Source organism: Pristiophorus japonicus, chromosome 7 (genome assembly GCF_044704955.1).
Source record: "Pristiophorus japonicus isolate sPriJap1 chromosome 7, sPriJap1.hap1, whole genome shotgun sequence".
Taxonomy (NCBI): Eukaryota; Metazoa; Chordata; class Chondrichthyes; family Pristiophoridae; genus Pristiophorus; species Pristiophorus japonicus.
In genome coordinates this window covers 247,671,878-247,691,424 of record NC_091983.1, presented here as the reverse complement: position 1 = coordinate 247,691,424, position 19,547 = coordinate 247,671,878, and the positions used below count along the sequence as shown (strand labels likewise).

At 55.7% G+C, this 19,547-nt stretch overlaps 1 protein-coding gene across 1 annotated transcript in view; it reads left to right on the top strand.

Annotated features, from left to right (window-relative positions):
• The window catches only part of srp9 (signal recognition particle 9), a 56,401-nt gene extending 49,332 nt beyond the window's left edge, over nucleotides 1-7,069 (top strand). The window contains exons 2-3 of the mRNA XM_070884300.1: nucleotides 5,372-5,440; nucleotides 6,558-7,069. Of these exons, the coding sequence (XP_070740401.1) occupies nucleotides 5,372-5,440; nucleotides 6,558-6,677 (189 nt within the window). The 3' untranslated portion in view covers nucleotides 6,678-7,069. The remainder of the gene's footprint in view (nucleotides 1-5,371; nucleotides 5,441-6,557) is intronic.
• Nucleotides 7,070-19,547: the final 12,478 nt, after the last annotated feature.

Here is a 19,547-nt window from a genome sequence, read left to right as displayed (position 1 = left end):
CACGTACCCCCCCCCTCACGTACCCCCCCTCACGTACCCCCCCTCACGTACCCCCCCCTCACGTACCCCCCCCTCACGTACCCCCCCCTCACGTACCCCCCCCCTCACGTACCCCCCCCCCTCACGTACCCCCCCCCTCACGTACCCCCCCCCCTCACGTGCCCCCCCCCCTCACGTGCCCCCCCCCTCACGTGCCCCCCCCCTCACGTGCCCCCCCCCTCACGTGCCCCCCCCCTCACGTGCCCCCCCCCTCACGTGCCCCCCCCCTCACGTGCCCCCCCCCCTCACGTGCCCCCCCCCTCACGTGCCCCCCCCCTCACGTGCCCCCCCCCTCACGTGCCCCCCCCCTCACGTGCCCCCCCCCCTCACGTGCCCCCCCCCTCACGTGCCCCCCCCCTCACGTGCCCCCCCCCTCACGTGCCCCCCCCCTCACGTGCCCCCCCCCTCACGTGCCCCCCCCCTCACGTGCCCCCCCCCTCACGTGCCCCCCCCCTCACGTGCCCCCCCCCTCACGTGCCCCCCCCCTCACGTGCCCCCCCCCTCACGTGCCCCCCCCTCACGTGCCCCCCCCTCACGTGCCCCCCCCCTCACGTGCCCCCCCCTCACGTGCCCCCCCCCTCACGTGCCCCCCCCCTCACGTGCCCCCCCCTCACGTGCCCCCCCCCTCACGTGCCCCCCCCCTCACGTGCCCCCCCCCTCACGTGCCCCCCCCCTCACGTGCCCCCCCCCTCACGTGCCCCCCCCCTCACGTGCCCCCCCCCTCACGTGCCCCCCCCCTCACGTGCCCCCCCCTCACGTGCCCCCCCCTCACGTGCCCCCCCCTCACGTGCCCCCCCCTCACGTGCCCCCCCCCTCACGTGCCCCCCCCCTCACGTGCCCCCCCCCCCCCTCACGTGCCCCCCCCCTCACGTGCCCCCCCCCTCACGTGCCCCCCCCCTCACGTGCCCCCCCCCTCACGTGCCCCCCCCCTCACGTGCCCCCCCCCTCACGTGCCCCCCCCCTCACGTGCCCCCCCCCTCACGTGCCCCCCCCCTCACGTGCCCCCCCCTCACGTGCCCCCCCCCTCACGTGCCCCCCCCCTCACGTGCCCCCCCCCTCACGTGCCCCCCCCCTCACGTGCCCCCCCCCTCACGTGCCCCCCCCCTCACGTGCCCCCCCCCTCACGTGCCCCCCCCCCTCACGTGCCCCCCCCCTCACGTGCCCCCCCCCTCACGTGCCCCCCCCCCTCACGTGCCCCCCCCCCTCGCGTGCCCCCCCCCCTCGCGTGCCCCCCCCTCGCGTGCCCCCCCCTCGCGTGCCCCCCCCCTCGCGTGCCCCCCCCCTCGCGTGCCCCCCCCCTCGCGTGCCCCCCCCCCTCGCGTGCCCCCCCCCTCGCGTGCCCCCCCCCTCACGTGCCCCCCCCCTCACGTGCCCCCCCCCTCACGTGCCCCCCCCCCTCACGTGCCCCCCCCCCTCACGTGCCCCCCCCCTCACGTGCCCCCCCCCTCACGTGCCCCCCCCCTCACGTGCCCCCCCCCTCACGTGCCCCCCCCTCACGTGCCCCCCCCTCACGTGCCCCCCCCCTCACGTGCCCCCCCCTCACGTGCCCCCCCCTCACGTGCCCCCCCCTCACGTGCCCCCCCCTCACGTGCCCCCCCCTCACGTGCCCCCCCCTCACGTGCCCCCCCCTCACGTGCCCCCCCCTCACGTGCCCCCCCCTCACGTGCCCCCCCCTCACGTGCCCCCCCCTCACGTGCCCCCCCCTCACGTGCCCCCCCCTCACGTGCCCCCCCTCACGTGCCCCCCCTCACGTGCCCCCCCTCACGTGCCCCCCCTCACGTGCCCCCCCTCACGTGCCCCCCCCTCACGTGCCCCCCCCTCACGTGCCCCCCCCTCCCGTCATCCCTCCCCTCCCGTCATCCCTCCCCCGCCCCCTCCCGTCATCCCTCCCCCGCCCCCTCCCGTCATCCCTCCCCCGCCCCCTCCCGTCTTCCCTCCCCCGCCCCCTCCCGTCTTCCCTCCCCCGCCCCCTCCCGTCTTCCCTCCCCCGCCCCCTCCCGTCTTCCCTCCCCCGCCCCCTCCCGTCTTCCCTCCCCCGCCCCCTCCCGTCTTCCCTCCCCCGCCCCCTCCCGTCTTCCCTCCCCCGCCCCCTCCCGTCTTCCCTCCCCCGCCCCCTCCCGTCTTCCCTCCCCCGCCCCCTCCCGTCTTCCCTCCCCCGCCCCCTCCCGTCTTCCCTCCCCCCCCCACTCCCGTCTTCCCCCCCCCCCCACTCCCGTCTTCCCCCCCCCCCCACTCCCGTCTTCCCCCCCCCCCCCCACTCCCGTCTTCCCCCCCCCCCACTCCCGTCTTCCCCCCCCCCCACTCCCGTCTTCCCCCCCCCCACTCCCGTCTTCCCCCCCCCCCCACTCCCGTCTTCCCCCCCCCCCCACTCCCGTCTTCCCCCCCCCCCACTCCCGTCTTCCCCCCCCCCCCACTCCCGTCTTCCCCCCCCCCCCCACTCCCGTCTTCCCCCCCCCCCACTCCCGTCTTCCCCCCCCCCCACTCCCGTCTTCCCCCCCCCCCCACTCCCGTCTTCCCCCCCCCCCCCACTCCCGTCTTCCCCCCCCCCCCCACTCCCGTCTCCCCCCCCCCCCCCACTCCCGTCTCCCCCCCCCCCCCACTCCCGTCTCCCCCCCCCCCCACTCCCGTCTCCCCCCCCCCACTCCCGTCTTCCCCCCCCCCCCCCACGCCCGTCTTCCCCCCCCCCCCCCACTCCCGTCTTCCCCCCCCCCCCCACTCCCGTCTTCCCCCCCCCCCCACTCCCGTCTCCCCCCCCCCCCCACTCCCGTCTTCCCCCCCCCCCCCACTCCCGTCTTCCCCCCCCCCACTCCCGTCTTCCCCCCCCCCCACTCCCGTCTCCCCCCCCCCCACTCCCGTCTTCCCCCCCCCCCCACTCCCGTCTCCCCCCCCCCACTCCCGTCTTCCCCCCCCCCCCCCACTCCCGTCTCCCCCCCCCCACTCCCGTCTCCCCCCCCCCACTCCCGTCTCCCCCCCCCCACTCCCGTCTCCCCCCCCCCACTCCCGTCTCCCCCCCCCCACTCCCGTCTCCCCCCCCCCACTCCCGTCTTCCCCCCCCCCCACTCCCGTCTCCCCCCCCCCCACTCCCGTCTTCCCCCCCCCCCCACTCCCGTCTTCCCCCCCCCCCACTCCCGTCTTCCCCCCCCCCCCACTCCCGTCTCCCCCCCCCCACTCCCGTCTTCCCCCCCCCCCACTCCCGTCTTCCCCCCCCCCCACTCCCGTCTTTCCCCCCCCCACTCCCGTCTTTCCCCCCCCCACTCCCGTCTTTCCCCCCCCCACTCCCGTCTTTCCCCCCCCCACTCCCGTCTTTCCCCCCCCCACTCCCGTCTTTCCCCCCCCCACTCCCGTCTTTCCCCCCCCCACTCCCGTCTTTCCCCCCCCCCACTCCCGTCTTCCCCCCCCCACTCCCGTCTTCCCCCCCCCACTCCTGTCTTCCCCCCCCCCCACTCCCGTCTCCCCCCCCCCCACTCCCGTCTCCCCCCCCCCCCACTCCCGTCTTCCCCCCCCAACTCCCGTCTTCCCCCCCCCCCACTCCTGTCTTCCCCCCCCCCCACTCCCGTCTCCCCCCCCCCCCACTCCCGTCTTCCCCCCCCCCCACTCCCGTCTTCCCCCCCCTCCCCCCACTCCCGTCTTCCCCCCCCCCCACTCCCGTCTTCCCCCCACCCCCCCTCCCCCCACTCCCATCTTCCCCACTCCCGTCTTCCCCCCCCCCCACTCCCGTCTTCCCCCCCCTCCCCCCACTCCCATCTTCCCCACTCCCGTCTCCCCCCCCCCCCCCACTCCCGTCTCCCCCCCCCCCCCCACTCCCGTCTTCCCCCCCCCACTCCCGTCTTCCCCCCCCCACTCCCGTCTTCCCCCCCCCACTCCCGTCTTCCCCCCCCCACTCCCGTCTTCCCCCCCCCGACTCCCGTCTTCCCCCCCCCACTCCCGTCTTCCCCCCCCCGACTCCCGTCTTCCCCCCACTCCCATCTTCCCCCCCCCCCCACTCCCGTCTTCCCCCCCCCCCCCACTCCCGTCTTCCCCCCCCCCCCACTCCCGTCTTCCCCCCCCCCCACTCCCGTCTTCCCCCCCCCCCACTCCCGTCTTCCCCCCCCCCCACTCCCGTCTTCCCCCCCCCCACTCCCGTCTTCCCCCCCCCCACTCCCGTCTTCCCCCCTCCCCACTCCCGTCTTCCCCCCCCCCCACTCCCGTCTTCCCCCCCCCCACTCCCGTCTTCCCCCCCCGACTCCCGTCTTCCCCCCACTCCCATCTTCCCCACTCCCGTCTTCCCCCCCCCCCACTCCCGTCTTCCCCCCCCTCCCCCCACTCCCGTCTTCCCCACTCCCGTCTTCCCCCCCCTCCCCCCACTCCCGTCTTCCCCCCCCTCCCCCCACTCCCGTCTTCCCCACTCCCGTCTTCCCCCCCCCCACTCCCGTCTTCCCCCCCCTCCCCCCACTCCCGTCTTCCCCCCCCTCCCCCCACTCCCGTCTTCCCCCCCTCCCCCCACTCCCGTCTTCCCCACTCCCGTCTTCCCCCCCTCCCCCCACTCCCGTCTTCCCCCCCTCCCCCCACTCCCGTCTTCCCCCCCCTCCCCCCACTCCCGTCTTCCCCCCCCTCCCCCCACTCCCGTCTTCCCCCCCTCCCCCCACTCCCGTCTTCCCCCCCTCCCCCCACTCCCATCTTCCCCACTCCCGTCTTCCCCCCCCCCACTCCCGTCTTCCCCCCCCCCCACTCCCGTCTTCCCCCCCCCACTCCCGTCTTCCCCCCCCCCCCCCACTCCCATCTTCCCCATTCCCGTCTTCCCCCCCCCCACTCCTGTCTTCCCCCCCCCCACTCCCGTCTTCCCCCCCCCCCCACTCCCGTCTTCCCCCCCCCCCACTCCCGTCTTCCCCCCCCCCCACTCCCGTCTTCCCCCCCCCCACTCCCGTCTTCCCCCCCCCCCACTCCCGTCTTCCCCCCCCCCCACTCCCGTCTTCCCCCCCCCCCACTCCCGTCTTCCCCCCCCCCCACTCCCGTCTTCCCCCCCCCCCACTCCCGTCTTCCCCCCCCCCCACTCCCGTCTTCCCCCCCCCCACTCCCGTCTTCCCCCCCCCCCACTCCCGTCTTCCCCCCCCCCCACTCCCGTCTTCCCCCCCCCCCACTCCCGTCTTCCCCCCCCCCCACTCCCGTCTTCCCCCCCCCCCCACTCCCGTCTTCCCCCCCCCCACTCCCGTTTCTCCCCCCCCCCCCACTCCCGTCTTCCCCCCCCACTCCCGTCTTCCCTTCCCCCCCCCCACTCCCGTCCCCAGTCCCAGTCCCCGTCCCTGTCTCTCTCCGCACCCACTGACTGGCTATCTCTGGTGTTGTTGTGTTTCAGGTGCGGGTGGTTATTAAATATCGACACTGCGCTGGGCTTCTCTCCATGAAGGTGACCGACGATGTGGTGGTGAGTGCTGGGGGGGTGGGGTGGTGGGGGGGGGGGGGGAGTGGCGTGAGGACATGTCCAGCGGGTGGGGGTGTGGGTGTGGAGAGGCGAGTCTACTGGGGCGGTGTGTGTAGACAGGTCCCATGGGCAAGTTGTGGTCCGGCGGGGAGGGGGTGGGGGTGGGGGAATGTGTCCGGGGGTTGCGCAGTGTGGGTCACTGGCCCTGGATCCTGGTGGCAGGTTGTCGTGGTCACCGTGGGTACTGCTCCTGGTCTGGCTTTCTGCTGACTCGATGCCCCGTGAGTGTGCTGTTTGACTGAGAGGAGCACACTGGCGACCGAGTGTCCAGTGACTCAGTGGGGAGGATTCAGCGCTAAACCTGCCCGTCGGTCCTCATCACCACATGTCTGTCTGTAGCTTAGCTTTTCCAGAGAATAGGCTTCTGGGAGTTACTCCATCTTCCATAGGATGACATCGGATATCCGGCACAGGAACAGGCCATTCGGCCCAACCAGTCCCTGCGGCGTTTATGCTCCACTCGAGCCTCCTCCTGTCTTTCCTCATCTAAATCTATCAGCATAACCCTCTGCCGGTGGTGGGGCGCGGTGAACACCATTCTGGTCTCCATATTATAAATAGGATATTCACAAAGGTGATACTGGAACTGAGAGGTAATACCTATCGGGAAAGATTGAACGAGCCCTTTTCTCTCGACAAGAGAAGGCTGGGCCTGACCTGCTGGAGATCTTTAAGATCATGAAAGGGTTGGATAAGGTAGACTCTGAATGTTTCTGCTTGTGGGGAGTCCAAAACTAGGTGCCATAAATGTAAGATCAACAGGGAGGTCAGGAGAAACTGTTATCCAGAGCATGTGGCACTCGCTATCACAAGGAGTAGTTGAGGCGACTGGCAGAGATGCAGTTAAGGGGAAGCTGAATAAACACATGGGAGAAAGGAATGGAAGGAGATGGTAACGGGGCACGATGAAGTAGGGTGGGCGGAGGCTCATGTGGGTCATAAACGGCAGCATAGAGCAGTTGGGCTGAACACCATGTAATGGGCCCATGTGCATTGTTGACTACAGTATAACAAAGGGGTCTCTCATTTCTCGCTCTCTCTCTCTCTGCACCTCCCCCAGTGCCTGCAGTACAAGACGGACCAAGCTCAGGATGTGAAGAAGTTTGAGAAATTCCAGAACCAGTTGATGCGTCTCATGGTTTCCCGGGAATCCCGTAGCAACCTGATGGAGATGGAATAACGATCAGGATTTGCGGCCAATCTACCTTCTGAGAGGGAACAAAAAGGACCTTTTCTTGTGTGAATGAAACATTGGAACGAGGATGGTGAAAGACCTGCACAGGTTTGGGGTAGGGGGGGGGGTGCGCAGGCAGCAGTGTCGTGGAGAAGCTGGAAGCTGGGAGGGCAGCTTCCCTGAGGAGGCTGCAGTGGGGAGCCCGCGGTTATTGGAACTTGCCATAAACTCCTCCTGCGGATGGACAGGACGCGAGTGTTTCAGTCAGCAGCGCTGAGGGCTCAGTGAGTCCTCGTGTCACGTGTTGCGTATCTGCAGTCAAAACAAACTCCTTTTCCTTTGCATAATCCTTGTGGGACACTGCCAGTTTGTGCAAAAATAAATCCTCCTTAGCTGGATCTGCCTCGTCTTTCATTCTCTCTCTGCTCTGCAAACACAGCCCTGCACCTTGGCCCTTCTGGTGAATGGCCTATGGGACGGACTCACTCACTCACTCAGCATCACTCTTCCTTGTGAGGCGTTGCTCATTGGGGAGTGTTGGCTTGGCTCAGTCTGCAGTGCGCTATCCTTGTGGTTCAAGCTAGCCAGAACTTGGAGTGGTACATCCTGTTTACGGGCCGTTAGATTTTTGTGCTGCTAGGTATTATGGTCTGGTTGTGTAAGTGGACCCGATTTCCCCAGGGATCTGGTGTCTGCCTTTACCTTTCCACCATCATCATCATAGGCAGTCTCTCGAAGCGAGGGTGACTTGCTTCCACGCCAAAAAAGAATGAGTTCACAGGTGTTTCAATGAAGGACCTAATATTCCAGATCCTGAAGGGTGGAAGATGCCTGTGCGTGGATTTTTTAACGTGTGATGGCTATTGCACACCATCCACCACACGGGCTTGACAGAGCTAGGTCTTGGTAACAGATCTCTTGTCACGGATCTGGCCTGTGTATTCCGCTCCTTGTCTGTGAGATGGATTGAATACACTGTGTTGGGCTGAGACTCCCTGTAAACTAACAGACCATTTATTGAGCACACTAGGTAAATGAGCAGTGTTCCGTGCAATGTATTCACAAGACGTTGATGAACAATGGCACGACATTAATTTAAACCATGAAGTGCTCACTTGTCATGAGGTGACACACCAGCAGAGAATGGGTATCTCCAGACTGGCCAGCAGGCACTAGCACCTAGTGTAGCTTCCTGAGCTACCTGTTACTGGCTCTGTCTGTACCTTCAGCTCAGCCACAGCTGTCAAACCACACCCCGCCCCAAAGGTACCAAACACTTCGCAGTTGAATTGTTGACTTCAATCCGTCACATCTGTACCAAATCTTTGACTTTGGCTGAATTGACATGCCTGAAACTCTGACTTTGACAAACGATAGGTCCGGCACACACACAACTCTGCTGCCTGCTCAATCAAGGTTGGATTTGATTTGAGATGTGAACTCAGTGCGAGTTACGGCACGAGACTGCCGGGATGGTTATCGCAGCCCTCCAGTGTAGCTTTTCATCTCAATAACATCTCAATAGCGCCGCCGACTTAGAAAAAAAGTCCCAAGGTGCCTCACAGCAGCGTAATCAGGTAGCGATTGAAACCAAGCCGCAGAAAATGTTTCAGAGGAGTGACCAGCTTAAAGGAGGAAGTGTCGTGGGGCTGGGGGTGAGAATGGGAGAAAGGTAGGGGGGAGGTTCTGGAGGGATGCAAGGGTAAGAATTTCAATCTGAGGCATTGCAGGACAAGGGGTTGATGATGGGTCAGGGAGGGTGGGCGTGCAGGGTCAGGGGGATTTGCTGTGCGATGGTTACTGAGTTTTGGATGAGCTGAAGTTTAGAGGGTGGAGGATGGGAGGCAGGCCAGGAGAGCATTGGAACAACTGAGTCTCGAGGTGCGACGTTGTGAATGAAGGTTTGAGCAGGTGGATTGAAGTCAGGGCAAAGCTAGGCGACTTTCAGAGGTGGAAGGAGGTGTTCCATGAAGTAGATAAGGGATGAGATGACGAGAATGCTGAGCTTGTGAACAATCTGATTCAGCCCAAGACAGGAATGTGGACTGAGTGCAGTTGTGTGTTATCTTACAGTAGAGGGACAGAGGGAGGAATTTGGCTGATTCTCCCCCTGCCTATCCACCCCCAACTCCAGTCACACTGGGTGACAGAGCGGCAGTGCGAGGCCACAGCAAGCAATTGTCTGCCTTTTTCTGCCCCCCCCCCCCCCCCCCCCCCCAACTGAAGGTACTACCTCCTGGCCCTCCCATATCCTACCCAGCTTGACCATCACAGTCCTGAGATGTAGACTGAGGGGAGTAACTTCTGTACCTGACCCAACAAACCCAGGGCTAGACTTTCCACTTCACATCGCCCATATATGGCCCAAAACTGACCTGTTATCGCCCATTTTGAGCAAAAAATGGAAACTAGGCCAGAAACATCGCCGGAAAAATAAGCCCCCCCCATGTTTCAGCTCACTTTGCCGAGCTGATCGCCCACACCGCCAATTTGAAGTTCCGGCACATCGCCATCACGTGGCCGGGCTGATCGCTCACCGAGAACATCGCTGGGTAATAGTTGCTTTTCCCGTGCTTTACTGAAGGAAATGGGCACACTGGACGCCATTTTGAAGTTTGGAGGCAGCTAAAAAATCGAGCTTAGATAGTTGTGAGTAATTTAAGGGTCCTTTAAAGATAGATCTACTCAGATTAGTACTTATATTTAATTTTACTAATAGTTTAGTAGATTAGGCATTTTTTTGTGAAAAGTGCATTTATAGCAAGTGAAAAATTATTGATAGTGATGAGGCCTAGTGTTAGACTGGGGCTGGTCTAGAGAGAGTATTATAGACTGAGATTGGTATACAGTGTTAGACTGGGGCTGGTATAGAGAGAGTATTATAGACTGAGATTGGTATACAGTGTTAGACTGGGGCTGGTATAGAGAGAGTATTATAGACTGAGATTGGTATACAGTGTTAGACTGGGGCTGGTCTAGAGAGAGTATTATCGACTGAGATTGGTATACAGTGTTAGACTGGGGCTGGTATAGAGAGAGTATTATCGACTGAGATTGGTATACAGTGTTGGAGACTGGGGCTGGTATAGAGAGTAGTTTAATAGATTAGGCATTTTTTTAGTGAAAAGTGCATTTATAGCAAGTGAAAATAATTATTGCTAGTGATGGGGCCTATGCTTTCTGTGCCATTACACGTAACTGTTCACAAGCTGGTTTCTGAAAGGTTCAATCGAAGAGGTGACAGACAGAGGAGGCGAGCATGTAGCCAAGCCAACGAAGGTGCTTGGAAAAGCAATCTTACCTCAACTTGTCTGAAAACATGTATCTAAGGAGGCTGTGCTTCCGGAAGGAGGTAATCGATGAGATTTGCGAGCTCGTCCAGGGTGATTTGCAGCCTTCCAGCACCATCAGAACTGCACAGTTGTGGAAAGTATTTTTATCTAAGCTGATACCATACGGTATTTGTGTGCCTTTTGATTAAAATGGAGTCCTGGCCCTTCCAGAACTTTCTGCATTTTAGCAGTCAGCTTGCATAAACAGCTAAACCTGCTGTTAGATGGCTGATGGCCATCAGACAGCTAGGAGACAAGTCATGCTGAGACAAGTAACCCCCATGGTGCTCTCCTATTGTCTACACTACAGGAGTTCCATGTCACCCCACCCTTATCTTCTAGCCATTATCTCTTTCCGAGACCTCATCCATTTGATGCAAACAGATAAACTGACCAGGAAATTGAAACAATCCTGACACAATACAAGACAGGAGATAGCCCATTACCTATGACTCATGGAGTAATGGCCGTTTGGCTTTCTTATAACCCTGACAAAAGGAAATATCTGGACACCATGTCAGGACCAGGATATAGTAATTAACTCTTTATCTGTATTCACTGACTGTGAGACAGAGCAATACACAGGGAGAGGCCAGAACTTTGGTTTTACTGTATAAATATCTTGTTAAACTGAACCATTTGGGAGGTGTTCATTTAGCCCTTGACTGAGTGAAACCTACCCCTTGCGAGCAAGTAAATTAAAAAGGAAACTTCTACCGGAGCTGTAAGTGTCGGAGTCATTCTTTTCGGAGGTCGAGATTTCGACACTGTCCGTTAAGGTGAAGGTTACTGCAGCCCTAGCCTTCTATACATCGGGATCCTTTCAGGCATCAGCTGGTGACATTGTCGTATTTCTCAGCACGCCACACATTGCTGCATTCGGCAGGTGACTCAAACCCTTTACGCTCACAGAATGAACTCTTTAAGCTTCCCGATGACCAGGAAGGCACAGAGCGGGAGGGCTTTGGGTTTCTCGAGAATAGCAAACTTCCCCAAGTTGCAGGCAGCAATAGACTGCACGCACATTGCCCTGAAAGCCCCTTTAAAGAACATGGCGGTGTTTCATAACAGAAAGGGGTTCCACTCCCTGATGTGCAGCTTGTTATCGACCACAACCAAACAATTATGACAGTAAATACTACATTTCCTGGCAGCATCCATGATGTGCACATCCTATGTGAAAGTGCTATCCCTGACCTGTTTGTCAATCAGCCAGAAGGTCACGGTTGGGTGCTGGGGGATAAGGGATATGGCCTTGCCAGTTCGCTGATGATATCCCACTGCGTAATCCCGTCACTGAAGTAGAGAAATGTTGCAACAAAAGCCACATTGCGACACGCAACATCGTCGAAAAGACAATTGGAGTCCTAAAGCAGCGCTTCAGATATCTGGCCCACTCTGGTGGCAGCCTACATAACCACCCTGAGGTCACTGAGTTTATTGTGGTGTGTTGCATGCTGCATAACCTAGCTCTAAGGAGAGGACAACTAATGCTAATGGGGCTGCAGGTCCACCTCCAGGAGGAGGGGAGACGGAAGAGCCAGCCGGTGAGAAGGCTGGTGAGGACCGAGGGGAGGACAATCAGCCTGGTGATCTAGCCATGGTCTCGCCCCCCCCACCCCAAAGACCAGTACCCAGTGGCAGTTACATGGCTGCTAAGCTGTTGCGATAGCAGCTCATTTATGAACGCTTTTCTTGAACTTACATTGGGGATAGTCACATTTACATTTACAGTCAAATAAAAGCTGCATTAGTGTTGTTACATTTGCACTGGCCTGGCATTTGTATTAATGCTTAACTGAAGTAAACTTGTTATAATAGAATGCAAAACAAATGTAGAACAATTGCTAAAATGTTATGCTTAACGTAATTATGTGCATGCACAACAATTGTTAAATTCAGTAAAAAAATTTTTATTTAAAACAACGAATTAAAAAAATTATTTTATCAACACCCTCTCCCACCCCAAACAACGATGAATGCACGTGAACTTAAAAAAATGTAACATTAAGATTGAAAAAAACAACCCCCTCCCTACCTGCGGCCACGTTTCCCACCCCGTGTTTTAGCACCACCCGCCTGTTGTGGTCCCCGCAGACCGAGACCAAGCTGGCGTGCAGCGGGCGACGGCAAGACTTCCTGCCGTGGGGGAGGTGTCGGAGTGGAAGAAGCTGGCTGTTCGTCTTCCGAGTCAAGAGGAAGTGTATCCTCCGTACGCGCTTGAGTGCTCGGGATCGCACTTAGGCCCAACACGACACCTCGGGGTGCAGCGCCGTGTCCAGCCGGCAGCGCGTGCCGAAGGGTATTGGTTGCGGCGGTCTGTTCTCGAATCCCCTCCAGGGTCTGCCGCGCTCACTCCATTTACATAGACCAGTTGGAGAAGTTAGAGGAGAGCTGATTGAACCCCTGGAGAAGCTCGCAACCGTCTCCGTGCACAGGGAGATCAAGCACCAAGGTAGGCGATTGCTGATCTCGCTGACCCGACCTCCGTGGGGTTGGTGTGCGCAATATGATGCGCCTTGGCATTTCAATACTTTTCACTAGTCCAGAAAGCTCTAGTGGCTGCATCTCCTGCTTATGTACAAGGGCTGCATGCATAACATGACATCACTAGTATATCATAAGTATATTACAAGTATACAAGTATGTTGCATTATAATTACAGGACATTATTTAAGTTTTTAATACTGTTTGACATATTACACATTACTCACGAGACGCATGGCTGGGCTTCGCCAGACCACGGGTGGTGGCCGAACGGCTCTCATGGCCAACCAGGGTGGCCGCACGCTCCCCAATCTCTGTTAGGGGCTGCAGCTGAGCAGAGCCGCCCCCTGTCCACCTTTGCTCGGCCCGGTTGATAGATATCATCTTCTGCAAACGAGAAAAGAGCACAGCACAGCAGAAGATAATTGACTAGGTCGTATCATGAAGTCACAAAGGTTTAAAACGTTACATTCTGCTGGTTCAGAGCACTGTTTGCATCTTAACATGGTTTATGTAATACTTTTATGAATGACGAACTTAACTTCAATGCAGGAGATTCATTGCTCTAATAAACAATTGCAACAGTAAAAGATTAAATGTAAAATATAAAATGCAACTTGCTCTTGCTGCTGCAACCAAGGTATTCCAGTGTTTTTGGCACTGGTCCAACCCCCTCGCCTCATGGGATGCTGATGAGACAACATCTGAGATCTCGGCCCAGATTTTCCTGTACACACTGGGTGAGGGTTTCCTGTGTCAATTCGGTCCGCCAGGAATGCACCTCATTAACAAGGGCCTCATTTGCCTCATCACTGAAGGGCTTTGCTCTTTTCCTCTCCCCTTCTCCTTCTAGTGACATTATATAATTTTTATAAAATTTAAATCAATCAATTAGAGTGCTTGTGTACTATCTCACTCCTCTCTTTCCTCTCTGCCTTCCTCCCCTCTTTCTATCCCCACTCTCTTTCTCTCTGCCCCTCCCTGTGCCTTCTGCGCATGTGTGGATGACCTCTGACCTCCCGAAACATGGGAAAGCCAGTCGGCTGGAAAAAAACCCCCACACGTGCGCAGAAGTCCATTGCTAGGGAAGCTTTTGCCTTCCACATTGCTGGATGTTCGGTGGGTGAACGTCACATCGCCGACCTGTCGGATCGCCCATTTCACATCACTGGCCTATCGCCGAGAGGAAAATCACAAAAAAACAATGGGCCATGTTCCAGCGATCAGTAAGGCTAAGACGTTGTACATCGCTGGAACAAAGCCCATTTTTTGGGGCGATGGCTACCTAGTGAAAAGTCTAGCACCCAATCCCCGCACACACATCACCTGACTCAATCTCCATACTCAGACATTACCTGACCCCCATCTTACCCAATCCCCATACACGCACATCACCTGACCCCCAACTCATCCAATCCCCACACACACACATCACCTGACCCCATCTTACCCAATCCCCCCACACAGACATCACCTGACCCCATCTTACCCAATCCCCACACACAGACATCACCTGACCCCATGTCATCCAATCCTCACGCACAGACATCACCTGACCCTATCACCCAATCCCCACAAATAGAATAGAATCACTCGCTTATAATAGTGTAAAGAAAAGCAAAGCAGTCATTTGATTGTATTTGTGTTCTATGTAGTGTGGCCTGGTGCTCGTTCATTTCCTGGGGTGGGAGAACATGCAAAAAATCAGTCAGCTGCTTCATGTTTAAAGTAAATGTTGGTCCCTTAGAGGACGAGACCGGGGAATTAGTGATGGGGAACATGGGGATGGCAGAAACTCTGAACAAATATTGTATCAGTATTTACGGTAGAGGACACTAAAAATATCCCAACAGTGGATAGTCAAGGGGCTATGGGGGAGAGGAACTTGACATAGTCACAATCACTGAGGAGGTGGTACTCAGTAAGATAATTGGACTAAAGACAGATAAATCCCCTGGACCTGATGGCTTGCATCCTCGGGTCTTAAAAGAAGTAATGGCAGGGATTATGGATGCATTGGTTGTAATTTATCAAAATTCCCTGGATTCTGGGGAGATCCCAGCAGATTGGTCAACTGCAAATGTAATGCCCCTATTTAAAAAAGGAGGCAGATAAAAAGCAGGAAACAATAGACCAGTTAGCCTAACATCTGTGGTTGGGAAAATGTTGGAGTCCGTTATTAAAGAAGCAGTAGCAGGACATTTGAAAAAAGATAATTTAGTAAGGCAGAGTCAGCATGGATTTATGAAGGGGAAGTCATATTTGCCAAATTTGCTGGAATTCTTTGAGGATGTAACGAACAGGGTGGATAAAGGGGAACCAGTGGATGTGGTGTATTTGGACTTCCAGAAGGCATTTGACAAGGTGCCACATAAAAGGTTACTGCACAAGATAAAAGTTCACGGGGTTGGGGGTAATATATTAGCATGGATAGAGGATTGGCTAACTAACAGAAAACAGAGTCGGGATAAATGGGTCATTCTCGGGTTGGCAACCAATAACTAGTGGGGTGCCGCAGGGATCAGTGCTGGGACCCCAGCTATTTACAATCTATATTAACGACTTGCATGAAGGGACTGAGTGTAACGTAGCCAAGTTTGCTGACGATACAAAGATGGGAGGAAAAACAATGTGTGAGGAGGACACAAAAAATCTGCAAAATGACATAGACAGGCTAAGTGAGTGGGCAAAAATTTGGCAGATGGATAATAATATTGGAAAGTGTGAGGTTATGCACTTTGGCAGAAAAATTCAAAGAGCAAGTTATTATTTAAGTGGAGAAAGATTGCAAAGTGCTGCAGTACAGCGGGACCTGGGGGTACTTGTGCATAAAACACAAAAGGATATTATGCAGGTAGAGCAAGTGATCAGGAAGGCCAATGGAATCTTGGCCTTTATTGCAAAGGGGATGGAGTATAAAAGCAGGGAAGTCTTACTACAGTTATACAGGGTATTGGTGAGGCCACACCTGGAATATTGTGTACAGTTTTGGTTTCCATATTTACGAAAGGATATATTTGCTTTGGAGTAAGTTCAGAGAAGGTTCACTAGGTTGATTCTGGGGATGAGGGGATTGACTTATGAGGAAAGGTTGAGTAGGTTGGGCCTCTACTCATTGGAGTTCAGAAGAATGAGAGGTGATCTTATCGAAACATATAATATGAGGGGGCTTGGCAAGGTGGATGCAGAGAGGATGTTTCCACTGATGGGGGAGATTAGAACTAGGGGGCATAATCTTAGAATAATGGGCGACCCATTTAAAACTGAGATGAGGAGAAATTTCTTCTCTGAGGGTTGTAAATCTGTGGAATTCGCTGCCTCAGAGAGCTGTGGAAGCTGGATCATTGAATAAATTTAAGACAGAGATAGACAGTTTCTTAACTGATGAGGGGTTATGGGGAGCGGGCAGGGAAGTGGAGCTGAGTCCATGATCAGATCAGTCATGATCGTATTAAATGGCAGAGCAGGCTCGAGGCACCATATGGAGCAGGAGTAGGCCATACGGCCCCTCGAGCCTGCTCCGCCATTCAATAAGATCATGGCTGATCCGATCATGGACTCAGCTCCACTTCCCTGCTTGCTCCCCATAACCCCTTATCTCCTTACCATTCAAGAAACTGTCTATTTCTGTCTTAAGTTTATTCAATGGAATTTAGAAGGATGAGAGGGGATCTCATAGAAACATATAAAATCCTGACAGGACTGGACAGGTTAGATGCAGGAAGAATGTTCCCGATGTTGGGGAAATCCAGAACCAGGGACACAGTCTAAGGATAAGGGGTAAGCCATTTAGGACTGAGATGAGGAGAAACTTCTTCACTCCGAGAGTTGTTAACCTGTGGAATTCTCTACCGCAGAGAGTTGTTGATATAAGTTCGTTGGATATATACAAGAGGGAGTTAGATATGGCCCTTACGGCTAAAGGGATCAAGGGGTATGGAGAGAAAGCAGGACAGGGGTACTGAGGTGAATGATCAGCCATGATCTTATTGAATGGTGGTGCAGGCTTGAAGGGCCTACTCCTGCACCTATTTTCTATGTTTCAATGTCCCAGCTTCCACAGCTCTTTGGCAGCGAATTCCACAGATTTACAACCCTCCGAGAGAAGAAGTTTTAAATGGGCGGCTCCTTAATTTCAAGATCATGCCCTCTCGTTCTAGTCTCTCCCATCAGTGGAAACATCCTCTCTGCATCCACCTTGTCAAGCCTCCTCATAATCTTATACGTTTCGATAAGATCATCTCTCATCCTTCTGAATTCCAATGAGTAGAGGCCCAACCTACTCAACCTTTCCTCATAAGTCAACCCCCTCATCTCCGGAATGAACCGAGTGAACCTTCTCTGAACTGCCTCCAAAGCAAGTACATCCTTTTGTAAATATGGAAACCAAAACTGCACGCAGTATTCCAAGTGTGGCCTCACCTATACCATGTATAACTGTAACAAGATTTCCCTGCTTGTATACTCCATCCCCTTTGCAATAAAGGCCAAGATACCATTGGCCTTCCTGATCACTCACTGTACCTGCATACTATCCTTTTGTGTTTCATGCACAAGTACCCCCAGGTCCTGCTGTACTGTGGCACTTTGCAATCTTTCTCCATTTAAATAATAACTTGCTCTTTGATTTTTTTCTGCCAATGTGCATGACCTCACACTTTCCAACATTATACTCATTATGCCAAATTTTTGCCCACTCACTTAGCCTGCCTTATGTTCTTATGTTCATTGTACGAAATAGATAAATGCTTCTGTAACTAGGTTTCCACACAGATGGAAGTGTGGAAGGACTTCAGTTGCTCTATTAATACTTTGTATGCTGAGAAGATTTTGGGAGAAGAAAACAATTGGAGCATGTTACTTTACCAAAGTGAACTCTCAAGGAGGAGGCTGCTTTAAGGTTTGGATGTGACTGCTGTTTTGGTTGGCTGTATTAATAACTGTCTTGATCATGAGTCATAAATACAATGACATCCTTAGTTCTTCCAGAGGAAACAGAAACCGCCCGGGAAGGAAAAACCTTTAAAGGGTGGTACATATATAATTAGATATTTTCTTAACCCGAGGTAGAGGGATGATTAAGGGGAGGATTGGTTTCTAAAACTTTTCCTTTTGGCTTGATGTGTGCATTTTAGACTGTCTGAACAAAATGGTTTTGTGGAGACCACTCAGTGGTGACGTTCTCGATTGCACCACTGATTCTGGAGCTCCCAAATCTGGCCTGGACATGCTGTATGGTGACTCTTTACAATTCTGCCTTCTGACAACTGCTGACATTTTCCATTGTGACCAGAACCCAAGGCCAGCTTGGGATCTAATTGTATTACATAGGTATAGAGCATAGGCTGTAGTGATACCCACCCTCCTGTATGGCTCAGAGACGTGGAGCATATACAGTAGACAACTCAAATCGCTGCAGAAATACCACCAACGATGGCTCCGCAAGATCCTGCAAATCCCCTGGGAGGATAGATGCACCAACGTCGGTGTTCTCGATCGGGCCAACATCCCCAGCATCGAAGCACTGACTGCCCTCGAACATCTCCGCTGGGTGGGCCACATTGTTCGCATGCCCGACACAAGACTCCCAAAGCAAGCGCTCTGCTCGGAACTCCAACACGGCAAGCGAGCCCTAGGTGGGCAGAGGCAATGTTACAAGGATACCCTCAAAGCCTCTTTGATAAAGTGCAATATCTCCACTGACACCTGGGAGTCCCTGGCCAAAGATCGCCCTAAGTGGAGGAAGAACATCCGGGAGGGCACTGAGCTTTGTCTTATTTTGGAAGTCTCGTGTTAGGCATGCGGACGATGTGACCTGCCCAACGGAGCTGGTCGAGTGTGGTCTGCTGTGATGCAGGGGATGTTGGCCTGATCGAGAACATTGACGTTCTCCCAGGGGATTTGCAGGATCTTGCGGAGGCAGCGCTGGTGGTACTTCTCCAGCGCTTTGATGTGTCTGCTGTATATGGTCCACGTCTCTGAGTCATGTAGGAAGTATTCCATATGTCTTCTTAACCACCTTATCTACCTGGCCTACTAACTTTAGGGATCTGTGGATCTTCACTCCAAGGTCCCTTTGTTCCTCTACACGTTTCAGTGTCCTACCATTTAATGTGTATTTTCTTGCCTTGTTAGACCTCCCCAAATGCATTACCTCACACTTATCCAGGATTGAACTCCATTTGCCACTGTCCTGCCCACCTGACCAGTACATTGATATCTTCCTGCAGTCCGCAGCTTTCTTCTTCATTATCAACCACACAGCCGATTTTAGTGTCATCTGCAAACTTCTTAATCATACCCCCAACATTCAAGTCCAAGTCATTGATGTATACCACAAAAAGCAAGGGACCCAGCACTGAGCCCTGCAGAACTGGATACGGCCTTCCAGTCACAAAAACACCCAGCAACCATTACCCTTTGCTTCCTGCCTCTGAGCCAATTTTGGATCCAACTTACCACTTTACCTTGGATCCCATGGGCTTTTACTTTAGTGACCAGTCTGCCATGTGGGGCCCAATCAAAAGCTTTGCTAAAATCCATTTACACTACATCATACGCACTGCCCTAATCAACCCTCCTGGTTACCTCCTCGAATAATTTAATCAAGCTCGTCAGACATGACCTTCCCTTAACAAATCCATGCTGACTGTCCTTGATTAATCCATGTCTTTCCAAATGAAGATTTATCCTGTCCCTCAGGACTTTTTTCAATAATTTTCCCACCACCAAGGTTAGGCTGACTGGCCTGTAATCACTCGGTCTATCCCTTTTAAACAAAGGTACAACATTAGCAGTCCTCCAGTCCTCTGGCACCACAGCTGTAGCTAAGGAGAACTGGAAAATTATGGTCAGAGCCTCTGCTATTTCCCCTTTTGCTTCTCTTAACTGCCTGGGATACATTTCATCCGGGCCTGGGGATTTATCCACTTTCAAAGCTGCTAAGTCCCTTAATAATTCCTCTCTCACTATATTTATCTCGTCTAATATGTCACACTCCTCCTCCCTCATTGCAAAGTCTGTCCTTTTTTGACTCGGGTCTCCATTATCGCCACAA